Source organism: Lygodium microphyllum, chromosome 23, assembly GCF_053477565.2.
Source record: "Lygodium microphyllum isolate KBCC chromosome 23, Lygodium_microphyllum_v1.1.10, whole genome shotgun sequence".
In the NCBI taxonomy this organism is placed as follows: Eukaryota; Viridiplantae; Streptophyta; class Polypodiopsida; order Schizaeales; family Lygodiaceae; genus Lygodium; species Lygodium microphyllum.
In genome coordinates this window covers 11,980,491-12,006,558 of record NC_141157.1, presented here as the reverse complement: position 1 = coordinate 12,006,558, position 26,068 = coordinate 11,980,491, and the positions used below count along the sequence as shown (strand labels likewise).

General features: G+C 43.5%; 1 protein-coding gene across 6 annotated transcripts in view; it reads right to left on the bottom strand.

Annotated features, from left to right (window-relative positions):
- LOC148015886 (putative LRR receptor-like serine/threonine-protein kinase At1g63430) overlaps positions 1-26,068 on the bottom strand; it is a 143,824-nt gene that overhangs the window by 76,651 nt on the left and 41,105 nt on the right. For all 6 annotated transcript variants that reach the window (XM_087664429.1, XM_087664424.1, XM_087664426.1 and 3 more), the window contains 4 exons: positions 2,124-2,249; positions 1,982-2,046; positions 1,684-1,911; positions 1,308-1,495 (listed from right to left, as the gene is read on the bottom strand). In XM_087664429.1, the coding sequence (XP_087520555.1) occupies positions 1,308-1,495; positions 1,684-1,911; positions 1,982-2,046; positions 2,124-2,249 (607 nt within the window). The remainder of the gene's footprint in view (positions 1-1,307; positions 1,496-1,683; positions 1,912-1,981; positions 2,047-2,123; positions 2,250-26,068) is intronic.

Sequence of the window (26,068 nt, the reverse complement as noted above, 5' to 3'; positions counted from 1 at the left end):
TATCCGGGTCAAGTGCTTTGGAGGCAGCAGGAACTTGCTCGTGAAGATGTTTGCTGCATTTGACTGATGGCTGAGCCGAACGGGGGATTGGTGCCATCTCATCAGTGCAGGGCACCATGTCTTCTTCCACTGCAGCTTATTGCAGGTCCATGTCCGGACCCAAGACATCAGGGGCCTGTCAGCCATCTTTGAAAGTTTCAACAAAATGTAGTGGCTGTTAGGGAATCATGCTGGGTCTGTCACAGACAACCACAGGCTGACCCTGTACACCACAGGCACAGGTACAGCAAGTGCCAAAACAGGCATAGCAGACACTGCACAGGCAGGGCAGGGTCATCGCAAGGAGTGAGCAGAGGCGCATGTCTCCTGGATGATGTGAAGTGGCTGTGAAGGCCATAGGTGAACAGGGCACAGGGTACAGGATGCTGAACAGGGCATAGGAGTCAGGGTGAGCAGGATGAAACAAAGGACGAATAGGGTGCAGATAGGGGGGAACGAACAGGTCGAGGTTGTCTGTCAGGATGCTGGCATGCAGGCATAGGAGCCCTAGGGCTCTCTCTCTCTCTCTCTCTCTCTCTCATCTAGGTTCAAATCTCCCTTTTTTACACCTATACCAAATGACCACGTGGAATGTTGGAGTTGAACCCATGACCTTCTAGTCACCACATGTCAAATCTTTTTTTTAACACCTATACCAAATGACTGCACAGAATGTTGGAGTGGAACCCATGACCTTCTGGTCACCATGCCTTCAACCTCTGTGTGTGTGTGTGTGTGTGTGTGTTCACACATATACATGACATGTAAGTATCTCTATATATATGTGTATATAGCGGGACAGAGGTAGAAGGCGTCTGTTGCTGGACGACCCCGAAGCATAGCCTCCTTCCTGTCTCTCATATTTCTTCATCTCATATGTATGCATGTGTATGAATGGCTATATATGTGTATACATTGAATGTATAAGTATAGGTATATATTTGTATGAGGATGTGTGTTGTGTGTTTGCACATATGCATGTGTGCATGTTTGGAAGTGTGTGTTTTATAAGTATATATCCATTATGTTTCCTTCGTGCTCTCTCTCTCTCTCAATCAATGTGCACAAACATTTATGTAAACAAATAAGTGTATGTATGTAATTATATTCACACCTTTTCTATGGCAACCATTGTATGTGCACACACAAATATATCACATGCACAACAAACATTCTTGCTCTATATAGAAGGTATATTCCATAACATTCCACACACACATGCAAACACACACTGCACCACATATGTATATACACGCTCACATACCTACCTTATAGCGAAAGTATATTTCTAGTTCATGAGACCAACTTGTCATGCTTCCTTGGGCATCTGTGACAGCAATCTCTGTGCCATCAGACAATGTACCCTTAAAGACAACGCCTGCATGTGAAGAACCAATTATGTTGCTAAAGTCCTCGCAAGCAACCTCCAACTCAGCTCGACTTATAGCTGGAATAACTGCATTGACATAAGTAGAAATGAAGCTTTAAATTATTTTACACCTGCAGCAATTTTCTCTTCATTGTAAAATATAGCATGCAACATGTGCAAGTTTTACTATCAAAACTTTCATCAAGCATATTAACAGGTCCAGTTAAAATGATTAAGAGTAACAGAACAGATTGGAAGCATGTTTCCTAACACACCTGTAATGAATGTTTTTTGAAAAATGTCAGCTGGAAGCATCCAAGACGGAATGGCAGTAGCTTTACCACGACCATAACGAAATAGAAAAAATATAAATACAAGCAAAGAAAGACAGGATGCAGCAGCAATTGCTGACTGTATGTGTTTTTTCCATCGCGACTGATGATTTTCTTGTCCGCCTTGATGCAGTGAACCAGGATAAGATGAACGAAATGAACCCACATAGCCTGCCAGAGAAAAGCAAGATAAGAGGACGAAACTCCAATAATAACAATTTTTATTTGCTAGGATGCTCACCACATTCACCATGAGGCCTCTGCCTTGAAAGTAAAGTATTGAAGCAATTCCATTCAAAGCTTTCACTGAGGGCAATACAGAGATGTAAGATATCTGATACTATAACTACATTAACCAGTTTGCTAAAACAAATGCTTTTTACCTGGAAAGATGAAGACAAAATGGAATTTGCCCTGTCATGTAGTTGTAAGAGAAGTTCCCCACAGACAAATTTCTTAGTAAACATAGTCCTTTAAATTGAATGCTTCCACCAGTGTTGCTGTTAAATCTGTTGAGTAGTATAAATCTCTCTCTCTCTCTCTCTCTCTCTCTCTCTCTCTCTCTCTCTCTCTCTCTCTCAATCAATGGCAACCATTGTATGTGCACACACAAATATATCACATGCACAACAAACATTCTTGCTCTATATAGAAGGTATATTCCATAACATTCCACTCACACATGCAAACACACACTGCACCACATATGTATATACATGCTCACATACCTACCTTAGGTGCATTGGAGAGGCAATGTGCTCACATACAATTTCATGAGCCGTGCACCAAATTGTGGCTTTTTGACACCCTGGTTACACCCACACTCCTATATGGGGCAGCTATTTGGGGTCCGAGTCTCTTTCACACGAGGAGACAGGCTTTGGGAGACCAGGATGGACCAAAGAAGGAATACTATGACAGGTGGGAGCATATGGAAAGACCACTGGTCATGATGATCTCACGTATGATACGAGCGAAGAGCTCGACCCCACATGAGATTATCAGAGCTGAGTTGGGAGCATCACCCATGGTGGCTGAGGCCTTGGTCCAAGCAGTGACTTTCATACATAGACTATGGGAGCTCCCCCAAGATAGATACCCACAGCTAGCCCTGGCCTCTTGTAGACAACTAGCAGCAGATGGTGACAGACATTGTTGGTATGCTCAGATGAGTACATGGATGAGTCTACATGGGCTGCAAATTGACAGACTACCCCCCTTTGACTATAGCCTGGATTGCCCTACACTTGACCTAAGCCGATCAAAGCTAAACCATGTGATCAGAGCAGACATACTGAAGTTAGATACGGAGAAGACCTGGATCCAACCCCCCTCCCCCCATGGCACAAGGATGGCACACTACCAGACCCACTTCCTTCAGGTATCTGAGGATGGTTTCATCACCCGACCCAATTACATGGACACACAGCTGCCTCATGGACTACGCACAGTTATTGGTCAGATCCACACCTCATCCCACCACCTGAGGATTGAGACAAGCAAATGGGAGGGTATACAGACAGAGGAACGCATATGCCCACTATGCGACAGAGAGCCAGAGACAGAGGAACACTACATCTGCCGATGCAGTGTATATTATGATATACGAGGTAGATACCACTTTCTGTTTCGAGAGGGTTTTGGACCCCTGAGACAGATCATGCAGTTTGAGGATCAGAGATGCTTGGGATTCTTCCTCTTGGAGCTCCAAAGGCGCAGAGTAACAATTCTACGGAGTAGGAGGCCCCCACAGCTCGGCTCACATAGACAGAGAGCAGTCACTGACTTTTTCACTGATACACGACAGAGTAAGGTAGATACCACTACTACTGCCACACATCCTACAGGAGTACATCATCATTGGACCTCATCTTCTATAGGTGTCCCTTTGGATAGAGCAGTGGCACTTAGCCGGTCTAGGCGCCCACGTCCACCCGGACGAAGGCCTAGACATCCACACCACAGACAAATTAAAGCCATCATTGAGCGCCACAGGAGACAGATGCCGAGACGCCTCAGCCATGCAGAGATACACCTCCTTAGAGGACAAACATATCATTGATGGAGAGTTTTCCTTTTTCTACTCTCACTTTTAGATCATTGACATGTTTCCCTTTTATAGGATACTATTTCATTTTTTCAGTCTTATAGGCATGTTTTTCATCTTTTCTAGTTCCATATGAGAAACACGCCATTGTATATATTGCTTTGGTCTCACAGGCCACATTGGCCTTTTAGAGACGTTAATATACTCTCTCTCTCTCTCTCTCTCTCTCTCTCTCTCTCTCTCTCTCTCTCGTAATAGGTAACTGTATCAATTACAAAAAAAGTACAAGATTACATGATGCAGGATGGCTCTAGGACATCGTGCATAAACTCGCTTTACAGAAGATGAGATAGCTAAAAGAGTACAAAAGTCACGGCAAAGCAGCAGCAGAGATTGCCGTATGCCAAGGCATCAAGTCCTCCCTGGAAAGGAGATCAATGTGCTGAAGAAGGTCAAACTGCCAATGTAGAAGACTTTTCAACTTGGCAAGGTGAGTTTGCACCCCAAATGCACAATCAAAAATAAAAGCATTCTGAGTTGTCCAATTGTGCCAGCAACCCCAAAAACTGAGGAATGGAAATAGAATCTTCATATGTGGTTGTGCGAGAAAAAGGTATTTGGGCCGAGAAAACACCCAATCAAAGGGGTGCAATGATGTGCCAACCACATCCCACCAAATAGCAAATAACATTGACCAGATTTTCCGTGACAAAGGGCACGAAAAAAAACGATGGCAAGAAGTTTTTGTAGTGGTGAGGCAAAAAAAACAAGCACCATTTGAGATATGTTGTTCTGCAAGTTCCACGACAAGAGGCAGCCCACCAAACATCTCTCTCTCTCTCTCTCTCTCTCTCTCTCTCTCTCTCTCTCTCTCTCTAGGGGCACTTGAGAGTCAATGTACTCACATACAGTTCCAAGAGCCCCGCACCAAACTTTGGTTGTTTGACACCCTAGTCACACCTACATTACTATATGGAGCAGAGGTATGGGGTTCCAAGGCGACTTAGCCCACTCACTGATCAAATTGGAGTAGAGAGGGATTATTATGATGGCTGGGATAGCATGGAAAGGCCATTGATCTTGATGATAGCACACATGATTAGGAGTAAACCCTCCACACCACACCCCATTGTCAGAGCAGAGCTAGGGGCAACACCCATAGTCATGAAGGCACTCTTCAAGGCAGTGACCTTTTGGCACAAACTATGGGAACTTCCACGCCATAGATACTCTAGATTGGCACTAACCTCATCTAGCAACAGGAGGCGAGAAGAATTGTTGGTTTTCAAAAATGGTTATTTGGATGAGCCTACATGATTTGGATATTGACCATCTTCCACCTTTGGATTATAGCCTTGACTGCCCTGCACTTTCTCTCAGCCGATCAGAATTGCACCAGGTGATCAGAGCTGATATCTTGAGGATTGAGATGACAAGGACATGGATCCACCCACCACTCCCTCTAGGATCAAGGATGGAGTTCTACAAGAGTCATTTCTTGTGCCTCTCTGATGATGGTTTCACTATTCGGCCAGCATATATGGACACCCATCTCTCCCATAGCGTACAAGTTGCTATTGGACGCATTCGCACCTCCTCACATAGGCCCCAGATGGAGACAGGAAGATGGACAAATACCCTAGCAGAGGATAGGACTTGCCAGCTTTGTGATCGAGAGCCTGAGACGGAGGAGCACTACATATGCAGATGCACAGTATACTATGACATAGGATTTGGACCCCTTCGTCGCGTCATGGAGTACGAGGACCAAAGATGCCTAGATTTGTTCCTCTTGGAGCTCGAGAGGCGCCGAACTACACTATTGCGAAACAGGAGACCAGCTCACCCAAAGGGAGACACACAGAGAGCAGTGACAGACTTCTTCTACAGAGCCGACCCTACTGACACCACCAGCCTAACAAAGATAGAGCCATCCCGCTAAACACCTTATAGGCCACACCGTGGAGTCACATTGGATAGAGCCATTTCCCTTCGTCGAGCACGACGACCCCGTCTACCAAGACCACGTCCGACGAGGCCACACCACAGTCGGATTAGAGCCATTATCATGAGACACCGCAGACTCGCCACCACGCATATCAGTGAAGCAGCTAGGGACCACATCATAGCTAAGATCATGTGCAGATCTTGAGACCACCTACAGCCCATAGTCTCCACCACACTTTTGTACATGGCTAAATCAAATCTAGTTCTCCTTTCCTTTCCTTTTCTTTTCTATCGATGGAACAACACTACACATGGTTCAACCCTAGTATAGCCCCATCGTATAGTTATTTTCAATGTTGTTTCATAGGCCACCCACTTACTTGTAATGTTATCTTTACCTTACTGATGAGATGACATTAGACATGGATGTACTCTAGATTTTGTCTCATAGGCCACATTGGCCTTATGTAAACATTAATATATCTTTCTTTCTTTCTTTCTTTCTCTCTCACAAAGGGTAATTGTATTAACTATGAAAAAAAGTACAAGATACATGGTTACAAGATATAGGATGGCTCTCTCTCTCTCTCTCTCTCTCCCCCGCCCCTCTCTCTCTCTTTCTAGATTTTGAATTAATGAATATAAGTATTTATAGAGGCCTTTTGGCCAACCAACTGGACTCAAAGACACAAAGAAAACAACTAGGAAGCAACAAGTATACAAACAATGTAAGGCTAGAATGACAACAGAAGGAAACTCTCTCTATCTCCCTTTTTTTGGTGAAGGATTTTGAATTAATTAATAGAAATATATACAAAGGGCATTTTGATCAACCAACTAGACTCAAAGACAAGAAGAAAACAACAGACAAAGCTACAAGCATATAAACAACACAAGGCTAGAATGACAACAAAAGGAAACTCTCTATGTCTCTCTTTTTTAACATGAATTAAGGATTTCGAATTTACAAACAACCTTCTTGCCAACCAAGCCAACTCAAAGACAAGTAGAAAACAACATAGAAGCCAAAGGGTCACAAAAACACAAGGCTACAACAACAACAGAAAGAAATTAAGAATTGACTACACCAAGGTTGGTGCAAGTGATGTCCATCCATAGAGTAGCCGCCTCTCTAAGGATCACACTAGCACAAGCCATGGACTACCTTGCCAGAATAACAATCCTAGACAATGTTCCACATCACCACAATACCTAAGGCTGAATCAAAAATGAATGCATTGCATGTCCTCTAGATGTGTCAAAGACTATCCCAACGCAGAAAATCAAAGAGACAGGTGTGCTACAACTCTAAAGTGGCCTTGGATAGCAATTTTCCCAAAACCCAAGAATAGATGTACATATGCTAGCATGTAACTAAAGTCAATACTAGGAAATAAAACCGTTGACCTAGCTAGCAACTAGGCAAGAAATGAAAAGATGAGCAAAAGTCGCATTACATGTAATACATGAGATACATCTCTCAGCGTAGATCTTGCAATGTCACAACATATCCTATGTGGGGAGACCCTTGATAAGAAGCCGCCATGTAAAAACTTTCGCAATTTAGGGAAGCTTAGACCTCTATAATTGAAGCAATGAATTACACCACTTAACTTTATTATCTCAAGATACCAAACTTTATTTGCTTTTTCAATCACCAATCTCTTATCCTCAACCAACTTATGATAAACTTGATTGGATAATCATTCTAGAACATCATCTCAAGAGACCAAACTTTATTTGCTTTTTTAATCACCCATCTCTTATCCTCAACCAACTTACGATAAACTCAATTAGCTAATCATTGTAGAACATCATCTAGGCGTGCAAAAGCCCAATCCAATCATGGGGATGAAAGCTAAAATGTACACAAAGTGGAATTCCAACGAACTTATCCTTCCAAACTAGTCCAAATTAATTTGTAACCTCGAGGAACCTGTGGATATGGTGGAAAGAATAAACCCAAGACCGATCAAGAAGAATAGCAGCTTGTATAGTGCTGAAACCCATCCATGCCATCCTATTAAACTTATCATGTTCCATGTGCTTATTTGGGTGGTCAAGCAATGTAGATGTGACCAGAATCTTAGCTTGAAATGAGTTAGCCTCCTTTCTAGAGTCTAATTCAAGTCAAATTCAAGAAACGCCATTAGGAGGCTTGGATTCTAGTGTGACCATGTGAGATGCTAACTTCCTCAATGAAAGCCATAGTAATGTTTGCCCAAGGGTGTCGTAACTCAACTAGGGCCCACCCGACCAACCCAAAGCATGCACTCACTCTCCATACAACTAATAAGAATGGACTTTTGTGAATCAATATTGAGGCCTAAGGCCAAAACAAATGGCCTCCAAATGGCCATTGCTCTCTCCAAATAGACTACTTAGCCTTGAGAAATATAAATGAATGATTTTCAAGATATTGACCCAAAATCTTAGCCCCACCAGGAAGAGCCAAACCTACAATTTCATCAATACATGCCAACTTATCTTGAAGGGAGAGCATCAAATGAGTAACCAACACAAACAGCAAAGAACTAAGGAGACATCCCTAATGAAGGGATTGAGTGAGAGCAATATCTTCAATTACCCACTCCCAATTAAGCACTGTGACTGCCACTCCATCAAAGCTGATTGTATCAATAAGAGAAGTCGATTTAGGATCAAACCCATGGAAGACATGAATTGTTGAAGAATGACCAGAAGCTTTTTCAATATCCAGCTGAATCATCACAACCTCTTGACTAGAAGCTTTGGCATAATCTATTCATAGCTATGAAGAATGGGAAGTAGGATATCGGAAAAGGGAAAACAACATAGCAAAGGGAAGGCCCCATTCTGGAAACAGGAGGGATCATGTTAACAAAAATAAAATGAACAATGTACATGTATTCAAAGCATGTGATGATGCAAAATGAGTACATACTACATAAAAAAGAGTCAAAAAAGTAAGGCTTAAACCACACATGTATGCGAATCCAGAAGTACATATGAAAAAAGGGCCAAGGCCAATACAAGTACGAATATCAACACTCAAGGCTTGAGAGTCACGTGTGTGTGTGTGTGTGTGTGTGTGTGTGAGAGAGAGAGAGAGAGAGAAAGCAGTCTGGGCATAGCAGGCATAATCAGACAGAACAGACAGTCCAGACATCAGACAGGACAAACAAGCCAGATCTATGATGCCAGATAGCTCTGCACATATTTGTCAGAATGGGGTGACAGTGCTGGGCTTCAGAAGCCCTGTTTTCACACAATTTCTCAGTCCAGAGGCCTAGGTACTTACTGCAGGCAGGCACATGGACCAGGGCTGATTGCTGCACAGACCTGCAGTCAAGAGAGAGACCATCATGACCTCTGCAGACAGGTACACAGATTTGCAGTCAAGAGAGAGACCATCAGGACCTGTACATAGACAGGCAGTTGTACAGGTTTGCAGTCCAGACAGGAGTGAATCTTCAGACAGTCACCCAGACCTGCAGACAGGAAAGTGCAGACCTGGGCAAGCTGTAGTGTCTCATCAAGCACTTTGGTGAGAGGAGAGAGAGAGAGAGAGAAGATGTGACCTGCCGACCTGACGTCCTGCCCATCTGCTGTGGCCATCATGACCTGACGACCTAAGTTCTGCCCGCCCATTGCCGCCATCATGACCTGCACCTCGTGCACCACCTCATACCAATTGCAGAAGACAATACGCTTGCTCCATACTGCACCAACCTAATGACAACCCTTGCAGTTACCTTCTCCTGCGGGCTACAACAGGCCTACAAGCCAGCGCAATCATACCCTGCCTCTGCGCACAGGGCTGAGGTTGAAGGCTAGCGGGATACAGAATCAAAGGAGACATCAGTTCTGTGCACCAGCAGGATCGTCAGCAGTTTGGGTAGCTTAGGATTAACAAAGCAGCACAGTTGTGCGCAATGGTTCAGACTGCACAGGGCAGGGTGGGTGCAGTACAGTCAGCATGGGACAGTGAGGTCGTGAGCAGGCACTATCACAGACAGGGCAGGGTGGACAGTTTCTGGACAGCCAGGGTGCTGCACAGGCTCGAACTGCTCCTGTTGTTCATTCTGCACCAGGCCTGCAGTGATGTGGTAATGCAGAGGCGCAGTCCTGCATAGACACAGGTCTGCGGACACAAATCTGCAGCGAGAGAGAGAGAGAGAGAGAGAGAGAACAGTCCAGCCATCCTGTGCACACAGGGCTGAGGTTTTTGCTGCCTTAAACTCCTCATCAATGTCAAATTCCAAACCAATCAGCTGGCTGAAAATAGAGTTAAACTAATTCAAATGTACAAGCATGGCTGTACCTTCCTTCATATGAAGGTCCATTAGTTTTTCCAACCAATAAACCTTGCTGGTTGCACTTTCTCAGCATATAACTCCTCAAGTCTTTGCCACGTTCTAAGCTTTCCTTTGATCATCCATATTCCTCAACAGAAATTATGTTTGTTCCTGATAAAGAGTGGGAAAATGGATAAGTCACTACATTAACCTATGCTGAAAACATGAATACAAGAAAGGATTCTTGGAACACACCCCAAGCTAGTACCATGGAAACTCACCTCCATGTAGGTGAAGGACAAGAAAACTAATGTGACTACCAAGAAAACTTACATGACTAACATGTCCAAATGGCAAAAGGCCCCTAATTTAGGCTAGGGCTTCCTATTTATAGCAAACCCTAAGCCCTAGTCCTCTAATATTATTACATAGGCTTTTAGCCTGTCATTGGCCTTATTTACTTCATTACAAACCCTCCTTGCTTCAATTAGCTTTGTCCTCAAAGCTGCAAATGGGAAGATACTACAATGGATGTAACATAAAAGTTCAAAGGCACAAGTTGAAGAAGAATCCATGGTCCAAGAAGTTCATGACTGTCTTCATGCTACTCATGCTGTCCAAGAAAGGGCTGTCATAGTAAAAGAGTCATAACTTCTGAAATATAGCTCCGAATCAAACAAATGAGGTGTCATTTTGAAGCATACACCTAGGAGCATCAGATCCAAGCATAAAATCTTGGCTTTGATGACGTCAGACAATTTATTTTCATGATAGGAATTTAATACAGCAAGCTGTATTAAACAGTGAACTCATGCTTATTCAACTGTCTCTCCCATAAGCCAAATAAAAATCAATGAAGACAAGCTGTCAATCATATTTGCAGGTCAAAGGAATCAAATAGTCCAGCCATTCTTCCATAGCAATCCTCCCGGATCAAATGGGAATCCATCAAAGTGATCATCATCATGAAAACAACTGCCAAGACTATCAATGACTATGCCCGGGTCAAATGGGAAAGAAGAATCATCCCAATGATCCCCCGGATCAAAAGGGTAATGAACATTCTCATAATTCGCCTCATAGTCATCATGGCCAAATGGATGTAAAGAAGCTTTATTATCTAGCATGTACATATCCCAATCACCAATGGGCTGATATGCATCATCAATAGAATCACCATAGAAATCGAAATTTGCATAATCATATCCCTCTTGAAGGATAGAGGTCTCATGAAAATCCTCCTTATGTTGCATGCTGTCCTTAGTGAGGTTCTCATGAAAGTCCTCCTCATTGTCCTCATATTCTTCAGCATTGTTCTCCATTTGCTCTTCTTCATTATCGTCATTACCATCTATGCTATCCACATCTGCATGTACTTGCTTTTCATAGATATCTTCAGCTTGTAATGCTTTAGGCGGCTCGTGTGGTACATAACCCATATGGTTGGACTGAATGTAAGTGTCATAGCTCTCATTCCCATAATGCTGTTCATAAAAATTATCATAACTACTACATTCGTCCATGTCATGCTGGTCATGACGACTGGCATTCTCATAGACATTACCATAGGCATCTTTATAGGCATGCTGTCAAGAGTCATGTGGATGAAATCTTGCAGGAAAAACACGGTAATCATGATGAGAAGGCTGATCAAATACATCATGCTGCTGTCCAAATGTATGTACATGCTGTTCATAAACAAAAGAATCTTCACAAGCATTATATCTTTGCTTGAAGTGACCATGATAGTCATTCCTTTGGTAAGGAATACATGCATGATATTCTTGATCAAAACTGTCATAAGAAACATCATCTTGTTGCTGACTAAAATGATTTGAATGATACCCATTTTGCTCATCATGACATGAAGTATAGCATCCATTTTGTTCAAGACATCTGCCAAAATGTTGCTCATACGAGGGAGAAGTGCTATATGGTTCATATGCTGAGTTGCCATGAGATACATACTCATTCACTGAAGTATCGTGACATTGCTGACCATAGTTCTCACAAGCGGAAGAACTTGAGACATTGGAAACTGTTGTAGGTGGTAGCCATACATCAAAGAGAGTAATTAGTTTGTCAATGCCCATCTTCATTTCCCTAATATCATTTGCCACACTTGCCAAACTGTTCTCTGCATTGCTCTTCGTTGAAATTGAATTCCATGCAACATACTCTTCTTCCATAAACTCCATTGATGATCTATTGCTTCATGTATGGTTGATGGAAGGCAAAATCCTCTTCCATTTGATAAGAGACCTTGGATATTGCAAGTAGGCAATCCAATAATGGTTGAAGAGTCCAAGATTGGAGAGAAACTCAATGACTTCAGTGGAAATTGAAACCTATGCTGTCCATAACCTCCATAGGTCAAGATAGGTCCAAATCTCTTCAATGTCGGTTCAATCTTGTCCAAAGATTGAAGTCATGAGTATGAAGATACTCGAGTAGTGGTTTATCCTCAAAACCCCGTTGATTTGGATTGAAAAATCTGAGAAATTATTCATGCTTGGCAAGAAAACCAAACTGCCCAAGCATGTGAGTACTGGCAATGTCCAGCATGGTAACATTCCATTTCACCACTATACTTGTAAGCCAAGTCTTGCTGAAATCTTGTGATTCTTTGATAAGAGTTTGAGGACCTTGCAGATTGTAAGAATTCTTGAAATGAACTGGTATTTTCCCTTCCCTTGTAAGCCTCATGGACTGAGGATGAAGGACCTGAATTACTACCCAACGTATGCAAAGATCAGCCCTCAAAGAGCTTAGAGCCTTAGGAGGCCTGAATGTATGTAGGAAAGGCTCTTGAAACCTAAGCACCAAAGTAAGCCATCTTTGCTTCAAAGAATACTAGTTGCAATGGACAAATTAATGTGGAGTTTAGGTAAATCTTCATCTAGAAATCGAGACACAACTGCTTCATTGTGTGATGCATCATAGAGAAATATTCTCAACTCCTAGACATATAGAACCTTCATCAACTTGGAAAGAAAATCAGTTCCTGTAGCAGGGCTTCAAAGAAGTTTTGTGTCCCCAAATAAACCAACTATTACTAGTGAGGGAAAACATTGAGGTTGAATACATAGCTCTCTCTAGTATCATCACTTTCAGGACCAGAGGATTCTTTCCATAAGGAGACTGTTCCCGAAAATTTGAATGATTTCCACAAAACAGATGCTCAGCAGTCAATCGAGATAGGTGAGCAAGATTCTAACATTTGGAATGAAGGATCACCGTTTGAGTGAACATCTATTCATCCGGTTGAAATGCTTCATATGTTTGCCCCTGGATCAGATTTGTCACACTGGAGTTATTGCAATAAGGTCAAGTGATGGTTGCAAGGCCTTAACCTTCACACAGAACGTTTTATACTCAGAGCTCGTGTATGTCTGGTGGAAAAATCTGACGAATGTTCTCCTTGTGTTTGACTATCTGATGATGTATGTTGCTTCGGTGTAGAGAGTAATCTCTTCAGCAAGTTGCTCAGGGGAAAAGGCTCATCAGTGATACTGCTAAAAACCAAGCTTCCGTGAATCTAGATAGAAACATCTTCAATGTGAAACGATTGATTGGAAGAAATTTTGAGGATAAGGAAGTGCACAGAGACATGAAAATCATGCCCTACAACATCGTCAACAAGGATAGCAAGCCCTCTTCTCCGAATCTGACTTGTCTTTGCCACCGTAGGTGTGTCAAATCGATCACGAGACGGTGTTGCAATTCCTACAGATGCTGCTATGATGATGTAGCTAGGTTGATGATAGCTTCGACCTCATCACATAGCCCTTCAGGTGATCTGCACTCACTGCTCCATAGATGAGCTTCTCCTGTCTGCGGTTCAAATGATCAGATGATTCTGCTTATACGTCATCTTGAATGACATTCTGTTGATGCATCATCTTGAATTCTTGCCTCCGTTGGAGCATTTACTGCACAATGCTAGTGCTTCGTATGATGATCCTCCAGATGTGTTATACTCTTCAGAGTTATGGTCAGGGCAACCAAATAGATATGCGAATGAATGCTTAGGTTTTGCAAAGGGGCTAAAGAAATTTCCAAAAGAAATGATGATGAAGAAAGTAAACCGATCAACTGGAGATTGAGAGATAAGTATTGTGCACTCCTCCCTGGTTCTAGTGCTTCTCGAACTACTGTTTTCGGTTTACAGAAACCTTTGGAGTTTGCATCGCTTGAAACGCAAATGGAAGTGGAGGCTGATAGCTACATTCCTACATTTGAGAGTGATCGTTCCCAGTCCCAGCCATTCCTAGACAGCTACAAAGAAACATGGAAACTGCCCTATCCACCATTGGAAGCTTCAAGAGAAGCTTGGAAAGTAAAAGGGGAATCCATACTTGAACCTCAACAAAGGGGTATTCTACCAGTTGGAAATGAAGCCAATATTTCTTTTCTTTCTGTCTTTGAAGCACAGAAGAGAGGAAGATGAAGCTTTCCACCATAGAAGCTCAAATGGAGCTTGAGAAGAAAGAAAGGATCCCTACTTTGCAAAAAGTAGTGAGACTTTTAGTCTCCTCCAGCCTCTTGTAACCTTTCCTTTGTCCAAAAGCTCCCAAAATGGCCTCAGAATGACCACGGCTTGCTAAAGTGGCCAAGAAATCTCCATCTTCTTCAAGTTGCCTGTCAAGATCCTCCCAGATAGTCACGGATTTCTTAACAAGAAGCCTGTCTTGATGTGACAAGTCTTGTTACCAAGCTTCTAACTGCAGTTCTCTGTCTTAGTTCCTGTAACTTGATGGTAACCATGAAAATGACTTCTGATAAGACCTAACCTATGCTTGAAAATGATCTAATGAGACTGATCTAACCTAATCGCTCTGATACCAATGTAATGAAGGTCCTAGACTACCATAAAATCTAACTATGGAACAATGGAACATGGAGAAATCACTACATTAACCTATGTTGAAAACATGAAAACAAGAAAGGATTCTTGGAACACACCCCAAGCTGGTGCCATGGAAACTCATCTCCATGTAGGTGAAGGACAAGAAAACTAATGTGACTACCAAGAAAACTTACATGACTAACATGTCCAAATGGAAAAAGGCCCCTAATTTTGGCTAGGGCTTCCTATTTATAGCAAACCCTAAGCCCTAGTCCTCTAATATTATTACATAGGCTTTTAGCCTATCATTGGCCTTATTTACTTCATTACACAGACTGATGACTCCTATGGGGAGTACATACTTGCAGCTAGTTCTTGTGATGCTACGCCATTGACCGAGGTTTACTCAATGTATGCACAATGCTGGCTTTTGGATTCTGGTGCTTCATTTCATGTTACACCTTGCCATGAGTGGTTCCACTCCTACCACACTGTATCTGCCTCAGTTCGCTTGGGTGATGACAGGTCACTTGCTATCGTTGGCATTGGGGCTGTACGGCTGCAGTTCTCTATTGGCAGTACTTTTTTGTTACAGGATGTACGTCATGTACCTGCGCTTACATGCAGTCTTATGTCTGCAGGGCAGCTTGATAATGCTGGGTTTCATATTTCATTTGGAGATTCTAAAACCAGTTTGTGACTCACATAAAGTGGTAGTTCCTTCAATTAACACCTGGTCTTTACACACACGCACATAAGCAGAGACCTCACTCCCTCGCTCAACATCAGATTGGCCCCAAAGACCGGTGCCCTTCTCAGTATTTCTTTATCAATTAAAAGATGGAAAATTACAAAAATGATAATGTTCCAAAATACATAACCTGTGAACAGTTGGTTTTCATCTCTTCTGAGTAAATCCTAGCTGCATAAGAACAATACAGCATGTCCAGATCAACATCCCTTTTAGGAAAGCATTTTCTGTGACCAAAACTCAATGATTCCTGTGCGGAATTGCAGTTTGCAGATCTCTGAATTCACTGTTCTTATTGTCCAGCATGTCCAAAATTCAATGTTCTTACTGTTCAGCACACTGTTCTTACTGTCCAGCATGTGCAAAATTTATTGTTCTTACTGTTCAGCATGTGACCAAAACTCAATGATTCGTGTGCAGAATTACAGTCTGCAGATCTCTAAATTCACTGTTCTTACTGTCCAGCATGTCCTACATTTTCTGTGACCAATACTCAATGATTCATGTGCAGAATTTCAAAGAAAACACAGAATTGTACCTTCGATGGAATCAGCCCATCATACGAAGCATTTCCTATGAGAAAAGAGAGAGAGTTGATTAGAGGGAGCAAGCTCTACCTCCCTACTTGAGTCAGAGAAGTAGAAGTACTCTCCATGGCTGATTTTCTTACAGCAATCTGCCCTCAGCTCCTCAAAACTTCATTCTCCCATCTGCCCCTTATGCCAATCACATTTTTTTTAATGCTCTCTCTCTCTCTTTTGGGAATTTGTACCACATGGCATACATGTAACAATTTTCCCGTTTAAACCTTCTGGTCTAAAATTCTCCATCATCGGTGCAAAATTTGACCGCGACACAGACCAGAGAATTAATCCTCGTACAAAAACGAAGATAATGACGCGAACAGATTTTGGGATCCAAAAATAACAACTCCCTAAATTTTAGGGATGGTGACCCCTGCATTCCTAAAGTTGTTCTGAGCAACTTTTATCATTGTGACCACATCAAAAAGTGTAATTACTAATGTGGCTCAATTACGATGACTTTTATTCCATGAGCATTCTCACATGCGCATCTTCTGACTTGGCCAGGCTCATTGCCCTGCACCATCTCTAGTGGCTAAGACACAGTCCCAAACCACTGGCATTCCATTCTTCAGTGCCCATTCAATATGGAACTGGTCCTAAGGCTCAAACAAACCATTAGTCCAATTTGTCCCAATGGCCGTCTCTTTTGGCCATGCAAAGATTCCAGCTTATTCCAAGAGGACTCTGGGGATAAGAAGCAATAGCAACAAAAGAAAAGAAAAATAAAATATTTATATGAGTAAATAAGAAAAGCAACTATAAAAGTATCACCAACTGGTGACAGATTCTGCCTGGAAGATCACCCGTGGCAACTTGTGCTTGCTAGAGGTACCAAGGCTGGCAACCTCTATCCTCTTGTAGTTGATGGATCCTCTGTTGATCATGTTTTGTCAATAGGCTCCATCCCACATGTATCTCTTTGGCATGCCCGTTTGGGCCATATGTCCTTGAAGGGAATGAAAATATTTTCTGGTTTGCAATACTTACCGCCCATTGACTATACATGTTTTGATTCATGTGAGCATTGTCTTTATGGCAAACAAACTAGAAATGCGCATAAAAAGTCTAGTAGGACACGCATGAGTGAGCCCTTGGCATTGGTACATTCGGATGTCTGTGGACCCATGCCCTGTCAATCTATGGGTGGTGCAAAGTATTTTGTGACGTTCATTGACAATTTTTCGCATAAAGTCTGGGCTTACCCCATTAAAGCTTAAGTCAGATGTCTTGGCTATGTTTCAGAGATGGCTTGCATTGGTTAAGAACCAAACTGGACATAGGCTGAAATGCTCTAGGACTGACAATGGGGGAGAATATGTGCCATGTGCCTTTGAGCGACTATGTGACGAGAGAGGTATTAAGCGTAAGTTGACCGCCCCCTATACCCCACCCCAGAATGGTTTGGCTGAGCGGATGAATAGAACCATCCAAGAGCGTGTACGCAGTATGTTTAGCCATGCAGGCCTACCACAGAGCTTTTGGGCTGAGGCAGTCAGTATAGCTGTGCATATCATAAATAGATCACCTTCCAGTATTTTCGATTTCCAAGTTGCACACGAGATATGGACAGGGAAACCTCCGCCTTATGCGCATCTGCGTGTCTTTGGATGTGAAGCGTTCTGCCATGTGCCCAAAGACAAGCGTACTAAGTTGGATCCTAAGAGTGTCAAATGAATTTTCGTTGGCTATGGAGATGCAAGTAAGATGGGTTACCGCCTCTGGGATCCACAAGCATGGAAATTCATCCGCAATCATGATGTAGTTTTCCATGAAGACAAGATGTATAGGCAACCTGAGAAGGTGATAGAGATACGCATGGTTATATTCCAAGAGGAGCCACGTGCTCCTACACAACCAGTTGGACAGCCTGTAGCAGTAGTTGATACACATGGCCAGATTGTTGGACAAGATACTTAGCATGCAGCAGAGCCTACAGTGAGACGGTCTACTAGAGCTAGATGTCCACCTGATAGATTTGAGTCCTCAATGCATTATGTCTTGGTTACAGATGCAGGATAGCCTCTCACCTATAATGAGGCTATGCGCAGGGGTGACAGTCACTCTTGGGAGACGGCTATGCAGTCTGAGATGGACTCCCTGTATAAAAATATGACTTGGGATTTGATTGCATTGCTTAACGACAAGAAGGCTTTGCCATGCAAATGGGTGTACAAACTAAAAAGTACCCCTGGCAACCCCAAGCCGGCTTATAAAGCAAGACTTGTTGCTAAGGGTTTTAAATACAAGCATGGAGTTGACTTTGATAAAGTTATTTTCTCCTGTGGTCAAGATGACCACCCTACGCTTGATTTTGGCCTTAGTCGCGCAGTTTGACTTGGACATGTATCAAATGGATGTCAAGACTGCATTCTTGCATGGAGATTTGCATGATGAGATATACATGGAGCAATCTAAGGGCTTTGCAGAACCTAGCAGGGAGCACCTGTGTGCAAGTTGAAGAAAAGTATTTATGGCTTGAAGCAAGCACCTAGGGAGTGGTATCATAAGTTTGATGCCTTTATGCAGTCACAGGGCTACAGCAGGAGTGCTATGGATCCGTGTCTTTACACAAAGACAGCCCGTGATGGCTCATTGCTTATTTTAGTACTTTATGTGGATGATATACTGATAGCAAGGAAAGCTCATGATGAGCTGGATGCTCTTAAATCTTAAATAAAGAAGAGCTTTGAGATTAAGGATTTTCTTGGTATGCGCATTAAGCAGGCATCAGGGACTACTCTACCTCTCACAAAGAGAGTACATTCATAAAGTCCTTGAGTGTTTCCGCATACAAGACGTCAAGCCTATTGGCTGTCCATTACCTTCTTATGTGGAGGTTTCACAGGCCGATTGTCCGCAGATAGATGAACAGAAAGCCGAGATGGCCAAGATCCCTTATGCATCAGCCGTGGGCAGTTTGATGTATGCCATGATAGCCACTTGTCCAAATATTGCCTTTGCATTTGGTGTTGTGGTACGCTATATGGCTACACTTGGCAAGAAACATTGGGATGCTGTAAAGGGTATCATGAGATACCTGAAGGATACAGCAGATATGTGTATTTGCTATGACAGCCAGGATACAGGAGTTGTGGGGTACACAGACTCCGATTATGCAGATAGTAGGAAGTCCACTTCTGGCTATGTATTCACCTATGCTGGAGGTGCTGTCTCTTGGATGTCAAGGGTTCAAGAGTGTACGGCTCCCTCTACCACTAAGGCCGAGTATGTTGCAGCCACTGAGGCTTGCAAGGAGGCCATATGGTTGGGCCGTTTGGTTCATGACCTTGGAATTGATTCTATACCTACGTTGCATTCGGATTCTATGAGTGCTATTCAGCTAGCATAGAATCCGATCTTCCATGCGAAGATGAAACACATTGAGGTGAGGTATCACTTCTTATGTGGGGTCGTGGAGGACATGTCTGTTGACCTTGTCAAGATCTCCACTAACGAAAATCCTGGAGATCTGCTCACGAAAAGCCTCACTACTGAGCGCTTTGCCTTCCTCAGGAGATTGATGGGCATTGGATGAGATGACTTATTTCCTTATCATGTTGTACATGTGTGCATTGTACTGTCTTTTTCTTTTTTGTTTTCACTCCTCACTGGGGCAGATTCGTCTTTAAGTGGGAGGACACTCAGAGTACCCACCACTACACACTGCAGGTGGTGGACACCCGTCACTGTCACTTTATTCTTTATTCTTTTAGTGACAGTTTGAATAAAGAAAGGCCCGGTCACACATTGTGACTGTTGGAGTTCCCATTTTGTGTCTCTCTCTTTCTTGCTCTTGCTCTCCCGCTATAGCTCTTCCAAGCAAGCTTTGATCCTTCTCACCTTTCAAACACTGAGTCTGTTATGCCTCCAGGCACTCGTACTCTACCTGTCACACTATCTCATACAATGTATAAATACACCACTGCATATCCTCTAGGATCCCAATGATTCACAACCTCTGCTTGAGTCTTGCATGTGGTACCATATCAAAATCTTTGCGGAAATCCACGAAACAACAATAGATTTTTTGCCTTCATGATCGTCCCTCCTCAACCAAGGCCCTCAATGTGAATATATGGTCTAATGTATTGTATCCTTGGCGGAAGCCAGCTTGTCCTACAAACCATATCCCCTTTGTTTCAGCAGCCCACCAACTCAACTCATGCTCGACAATAGAGGCATATATCTTCGCTAGCATATGGCCACTCATAATAGTGTGGTAGTTGTTAGCGGCCAATTGATCTCCGCTCTTAAAAATCAGCACTATTGTGTGGTCACACCAACTTGCTGGAAATCCCTCATATACAGCTCTATGGAAGATATTTGACAAGATAGGGGCCAATGCAAAATGCTCTACCACGAGAGAGACCCTTGTCAAGCATTCCAAGTGCATAGACACCTCCCCGGTGGAAGGGGCAAATCCTGCTGTTCAACAGCTATGCATATAGATGCTCAATCCGTAGAGGCAAATCTGGGCAAAGGTAAACAAGTGCTTTCACCCCTCACTAATGATGCTCATGGCTGGCAAGAGATGCAGTTGAGAAAAGGAAAAAATTCAAGTGATATTCAGAACATTGGATCTTTGGAGGACACATAGAATGCCCTGCGTACTTATGCACATCATAAGGATAGGCTTCTGTCCCAAGGTGCCGGTGGTGCACTGTCAAGCTTCAAGGCAACCCCTAATCCTAAGGCACAACAAGAGTCATGACATGTGTCCCCCTCAGCGTTTGGCCTTTGACAGGCGTGGTAAGGTCATTACTCCATGGGACCACAGATACCCACACATTAGCACAATTGATGTGGATCAGCCCTCAACCTCAAAAGCACATAGTAATGGGATAAATGCCTTCATTGTGTTGGCAAATTTTCCAAATGAGGATGTTCTGGCTGTTTTGGCAAGTAAAGTTCTAGAGAGGCGCCTGCAACCCCACCCTTGATCCCCTATCTCATCATGAAAATCGGCACATGGAATGTTCGAGGTATTAGTTCATGTGGTAAGTAGCATGCTATGTGGCAAGCCTTACACTCTAATGCCTAGGATGTTTTGTGTGTGACAGAGCATAAAAGTCACAAAGAAGCAAGGAGAATCCTACACTATCATGGTGTTAACGGTATTTTGAGAAGGCTGCAGAAAGCGCAAGTGCTGGATACTATTTTTTGGTGGATTACTATTTTGTGGAGCTTCATTGTATTACTTTGGGCACTTGTGTATTACTTTTTACTCATGGACATCATCAGACTATCATGGTTGTATTATTTTGTGAGAGCCGGGCTCACTCCCGTGCACATTGTATTTATCACCCGTAGTTGTATTTGTCGCACCCGCATGTGTTCCATGGGTTGCGCACATGTAATTGTGATTAGAATAGTGTAGGCTTGGTCTATTTAGGCTAAGGTTCAAGCATGTTTCAAGGATTGACCGGCCTAAAGCCCACTATGTGGGTAGGATGCCCAAAGAGAGTGCAAACCCTAATTCACAGTTGTGGAAACCCTAAACGCAAAAGGGGCGCAAACCCTAACCCTAACCCTAAACGCAAAAGGGGTGCAAACCCTAACCCTAACCCTAAACGCAAAAGGGGCGCCAACCCTAACCCTAATTCTATGTCTATATAAGGGTGGGAGGTCTCAGTTGTATTCACCCCCTTTGGCACATTCATGCTGCGGAAGCTCTGTTAGTGCAACCATTCAATCTTTCTATTCTATCATCTTGCTTCCATTGTGTTGAGAGTGACTGAGAGGGAGAGAGTGAGAGATGTGTTGAGCGAGGGACTGAGGGAAGGTGAAGCTCTTCGTCGTCTTCTTGCTTTTCTCGTCGTCTCTACTAGCTCTTCGACTCGTTGGTGTGCTTGGTGGTGGATGCGAAGGAGCGATGGCATCGGATCGTGTTGATCGTGGTCGTGGAACTATCTTCGAGCCTTTGAAAGGTAAGTTAGGTGAGTTCACTACAACTCGAGCTAGTCTTGTGTTCTTGCTTCCTTGGGTTGGAGAGGAGAATGCTTGGTTAGTTAGAGCGGAGCGTGAGAGACAAGGTGAGAGATTGTCGCCAACGTGAGTTGCAGCTTCTGAAAGAATAGAAGTCCGTTCAAAGTCCCGACTGTTGGTGCGTTTGCTTCAACATTTTGGTTCCGTTGCCAGGACTTAGGATGGTGCAACCGCCGAGGTTCTCACACTCCCACCGTGTGGCGGAATAGGAGGCTTGTGCATGGGCGTGGATAGAATCGATGTGGTTCCGATCGTCCAGGTTTGTGGCTAGCTTCCGAAACCCATGCGGCTAGGTTAGGAAGGGCCAAATCGGAAGGAACCAGTTTGTTGGATTGAGATTGGAATAGGGTAGAATAGAAGAAAACACAAACCATAAACTCAAAAACACAAAAACACAAGAAAACACAAAACTCAAAACTCAAAACTCAAAACTTAAAGCGCTCTTCTTGTTGTTGGACATCTTGTGTGGGAACGTTGGGAGATGAGGGTTCATCGTTCTTGCTTTTGTCATTGGTTACATACATGTTTATGGTTGAGATCTAACCAAATATACTGCTTGCCTTTGTACTCGTCTTCTAAAGTTCTTGGCTTGTGAGGTAGAGGAAGGAAAAAGCAAAGAAGGCCAAGAAGAAGTAGATAGAAGATGGTTGGGAAGAAGAAGAGATAGATGAAAAAAAGGGTGAAATAGAGAAAAAGGAAGGGCAAGAGGTAGTGAGGAAGAGAGCTAGAAGAAGAAGAGTAAGAAGAAGAGAAGAAGAATACAAGAAGAAGAAGAAGAAGAAGAAGAAGAAGAAGAAGATGCAAGGATTGAGATAGAAGAACGATAGAAGAAGAAGAAGAAGAGGAGGATAGAAAAACAAGAGAAGAAGAAAGTAAGGAGTGAGGAAGAAGAATAAGAGAAGTGGAAGAAAGAGGGGAAGAAGGTGAATAAGAAGAATAAGAAAAAGGGGATAGAAGAAGATAAGAGTACGAAGAAGAGGAAGCGTAGGAGAATATGAGAAGTTGAGGAAGAAGACTAGGAGAGAAGGGAAGTGGAAGCAGTTGAGAAGGAGAAGCGGATTAATGAGAATAAGTAGGGAAGTCGGCCAGAAGGGTCGGTAGGGGAATAGGAAAGAGATATATATATTTATTTATTTATTTATTTATTTTTCTCTTTTTTTTTTCTCACCCTTGCTCTAACACATCAACTCGCACCACCTCACTTACTCGCACCACCATCCTTGAACCGCCTAGGGTTTGCACAATCTTACAACTCGCACCACCTCATTTGCACTAGGTCATACTCATTCACACCACCTAGGTCACACTCATTCGCACCACCTCGTTCGCATTCGCAACACCTCATTCGCACCACCTAGGTCATACTCATTCGCACCACCTCATTCGCACCACCTAGGTCACACTCATTCGCACCACCTCGTTCGCATTCGCACCACCTCATTCGCACCACCTAGGTCATACTCATTCGCGCCACCTCATTTGCACCACCTAGCTCACACTCATTCGCACCACCTAGGTCATACTCATTCGCACCATCTCATTTGCACTAGGTCATACTCATTCGCACCACCTAGGTCATACTCATTCGCACCACCTAGGTCATTCGCATTCGCACCACCTCATTCGCATTCGCACCACCTCATTCGCACCACCTAGGTCATACTCATTCGCACCACCTCATTCGCACCACCTAGGTCACACTCATTCGCACCACCTCATTCGCACCCACCTAGCACCTTATTCACTTGCACCACCTCTTATCACTCACTAGTACCACCCCAACCCTAATCCCTCACAAACCCTAATTATCACTTGCACCAATCACCCCTCACTCATACTCCTCTCTCACTAATCCCCCACTTACTTCTCCACACTCATCTCTCACTCATCCCTACTCACTCATCCTCTCTTAACTCTCACTGACATTCCCACCCATAGTCTCTTAACCTATGCCTTAAGCTTCACTCCTACTTGTTTTACTCACATTCTAAATTTGAACCTCTTGCTTTAAGTATTGGTATCAAGTGCCATCCTTACTTGCCATATTGTCATCATGACCTGATTGTCATCATGACCTGGTTGTGATACTTGGCGGAATTGCTTGTCCCCATGCACATTGTATTTGAAAGGAAGAAAGCTTGATTTCATACTTCGTGTGTTTTTCTTTAAAAATGGAAAGGATGAAGAGAATGTGTGTATTTGACCAATATTGAGAGAACCCTTCAGGTACTTTTCACTCCCACTCAACAACTCAACAAAACAACCAATTCGGACGTTCTGAAACATTTGAACCATCATTCACTGAGGACCATTGCTAAGACCTAGGTTAACCTCTCATTGATTTAGTTGTATGCGCTTGCGAAACGGCAAGGTGATCCTCTCTCCTCCTAGGGAGCGGAGCCCTAGCCCCGAGACTCTTACTGTCCCAACAACCTTCACAATGGATGAAGCAACATTTTTAGACTCTCTTCCACAAGATGTCCGAGAGTCCTTGGATAGCTACCAAATAGCTGCACGTTTTGATCGTGCTCGACTCTCCCCAGCAAACCTTGAGGAAAAACTCATGATCCTCAAAGACCAAGGAACTAGTACTTTTAGCAAGATCCTCGAACACACCATGGACACAAAGCAAGAACTTTTGAACATGAAAACCGAACTAGATGGGATCAAGCACATGTTGCTGAATGCTGGAACATCAGGATCATCCACTAATACTTTAACGGACCTCGTCCAACGCAGGCTCTTTGATCATACCGACTTGCTCACTGTGGGAGCTCACATGGCTCAAACACTGCTTACTGGGATGGGTAATACACCTGCCCAACAAGACCAAGCCAAAGTTCCCCTAGTGGCCAAGCAAATTGATAAGTATCGTGCTGGCGACGACCCATACAGCTTCATAGAGCAATTTGAGCAAGTTTGCGAGGCCAATAACCCTATAGGCGATGCCAAGCAGGCTCAAGCCTTTGGGCTTTGCATGGGCGAGAAGGGTCGTACTTGGTTTACTAGCCTCGATCCAGCTGAGAAGGCTTCCTTCGCAGCTCTTAAGACTCTCTTCATAAAGCGATTTGCCAAGGCAGGATACGGGGACAATTTAATTGTCCGACTCATGAATATTGAACAACACGACGAAGAGAGCTTGAGAGACTATGTGTCTCGATTAAAAGGCCTCTACAAGAGAATCCCACTAGTAGCTGAAAAACCAGCTGCTAAAGCAGTCACGAAGGCTTTCATCAAGGGTATCCGTGATGAAAAGATCTATGAGGCACTGGCTAGCAATTCCGTGCTAGATCGAGCAAATCTCAATGGAGTCTTAGATGAAGCAATCCGCATAGAAGACCTACACAAGGAGAGAACTCGCGACAAGAAAGGAAAAAGCATAGAATCTGAATCCCAATCTAGTAGAGGCAAACTTGAGATAGGAAACACACAGACTCAGCATTTCATGGCTGATGTGATGAAACAACAGCAAGAGCTCTTAAAAATGATCGACTCATTCAGGCAGCCTCGACCGTACCGACAAAACGTGCAGTGCATACATTGCGGCGGTGATCACTTGCCATCCGAATGCTCTCGACAGAGTAGGACCTGCACAAATTGTGGGCGGTTTGGTCACGAAGCTTCTACTTGTAGAGCACCTAGGCGGCTTCCCTATGCTGCACCCTACGCAAATCGTGGGTTTCCATAACCCATACCTCAGCAGATGGCTCTTCCTGCTCCTCCTGACCATAGACCTGTAGCTCCTCGAGCTGGCATTAACCCATCCGGCATCCCACGGCCTCCGAGCCCTATCATAACTCACCCACCTAGTGATCCCCCTGTCCACTATGTTGAAGAGCCCGTTGAGGACGATGATTATACCAACCCATTTGTCTCTTATGACGA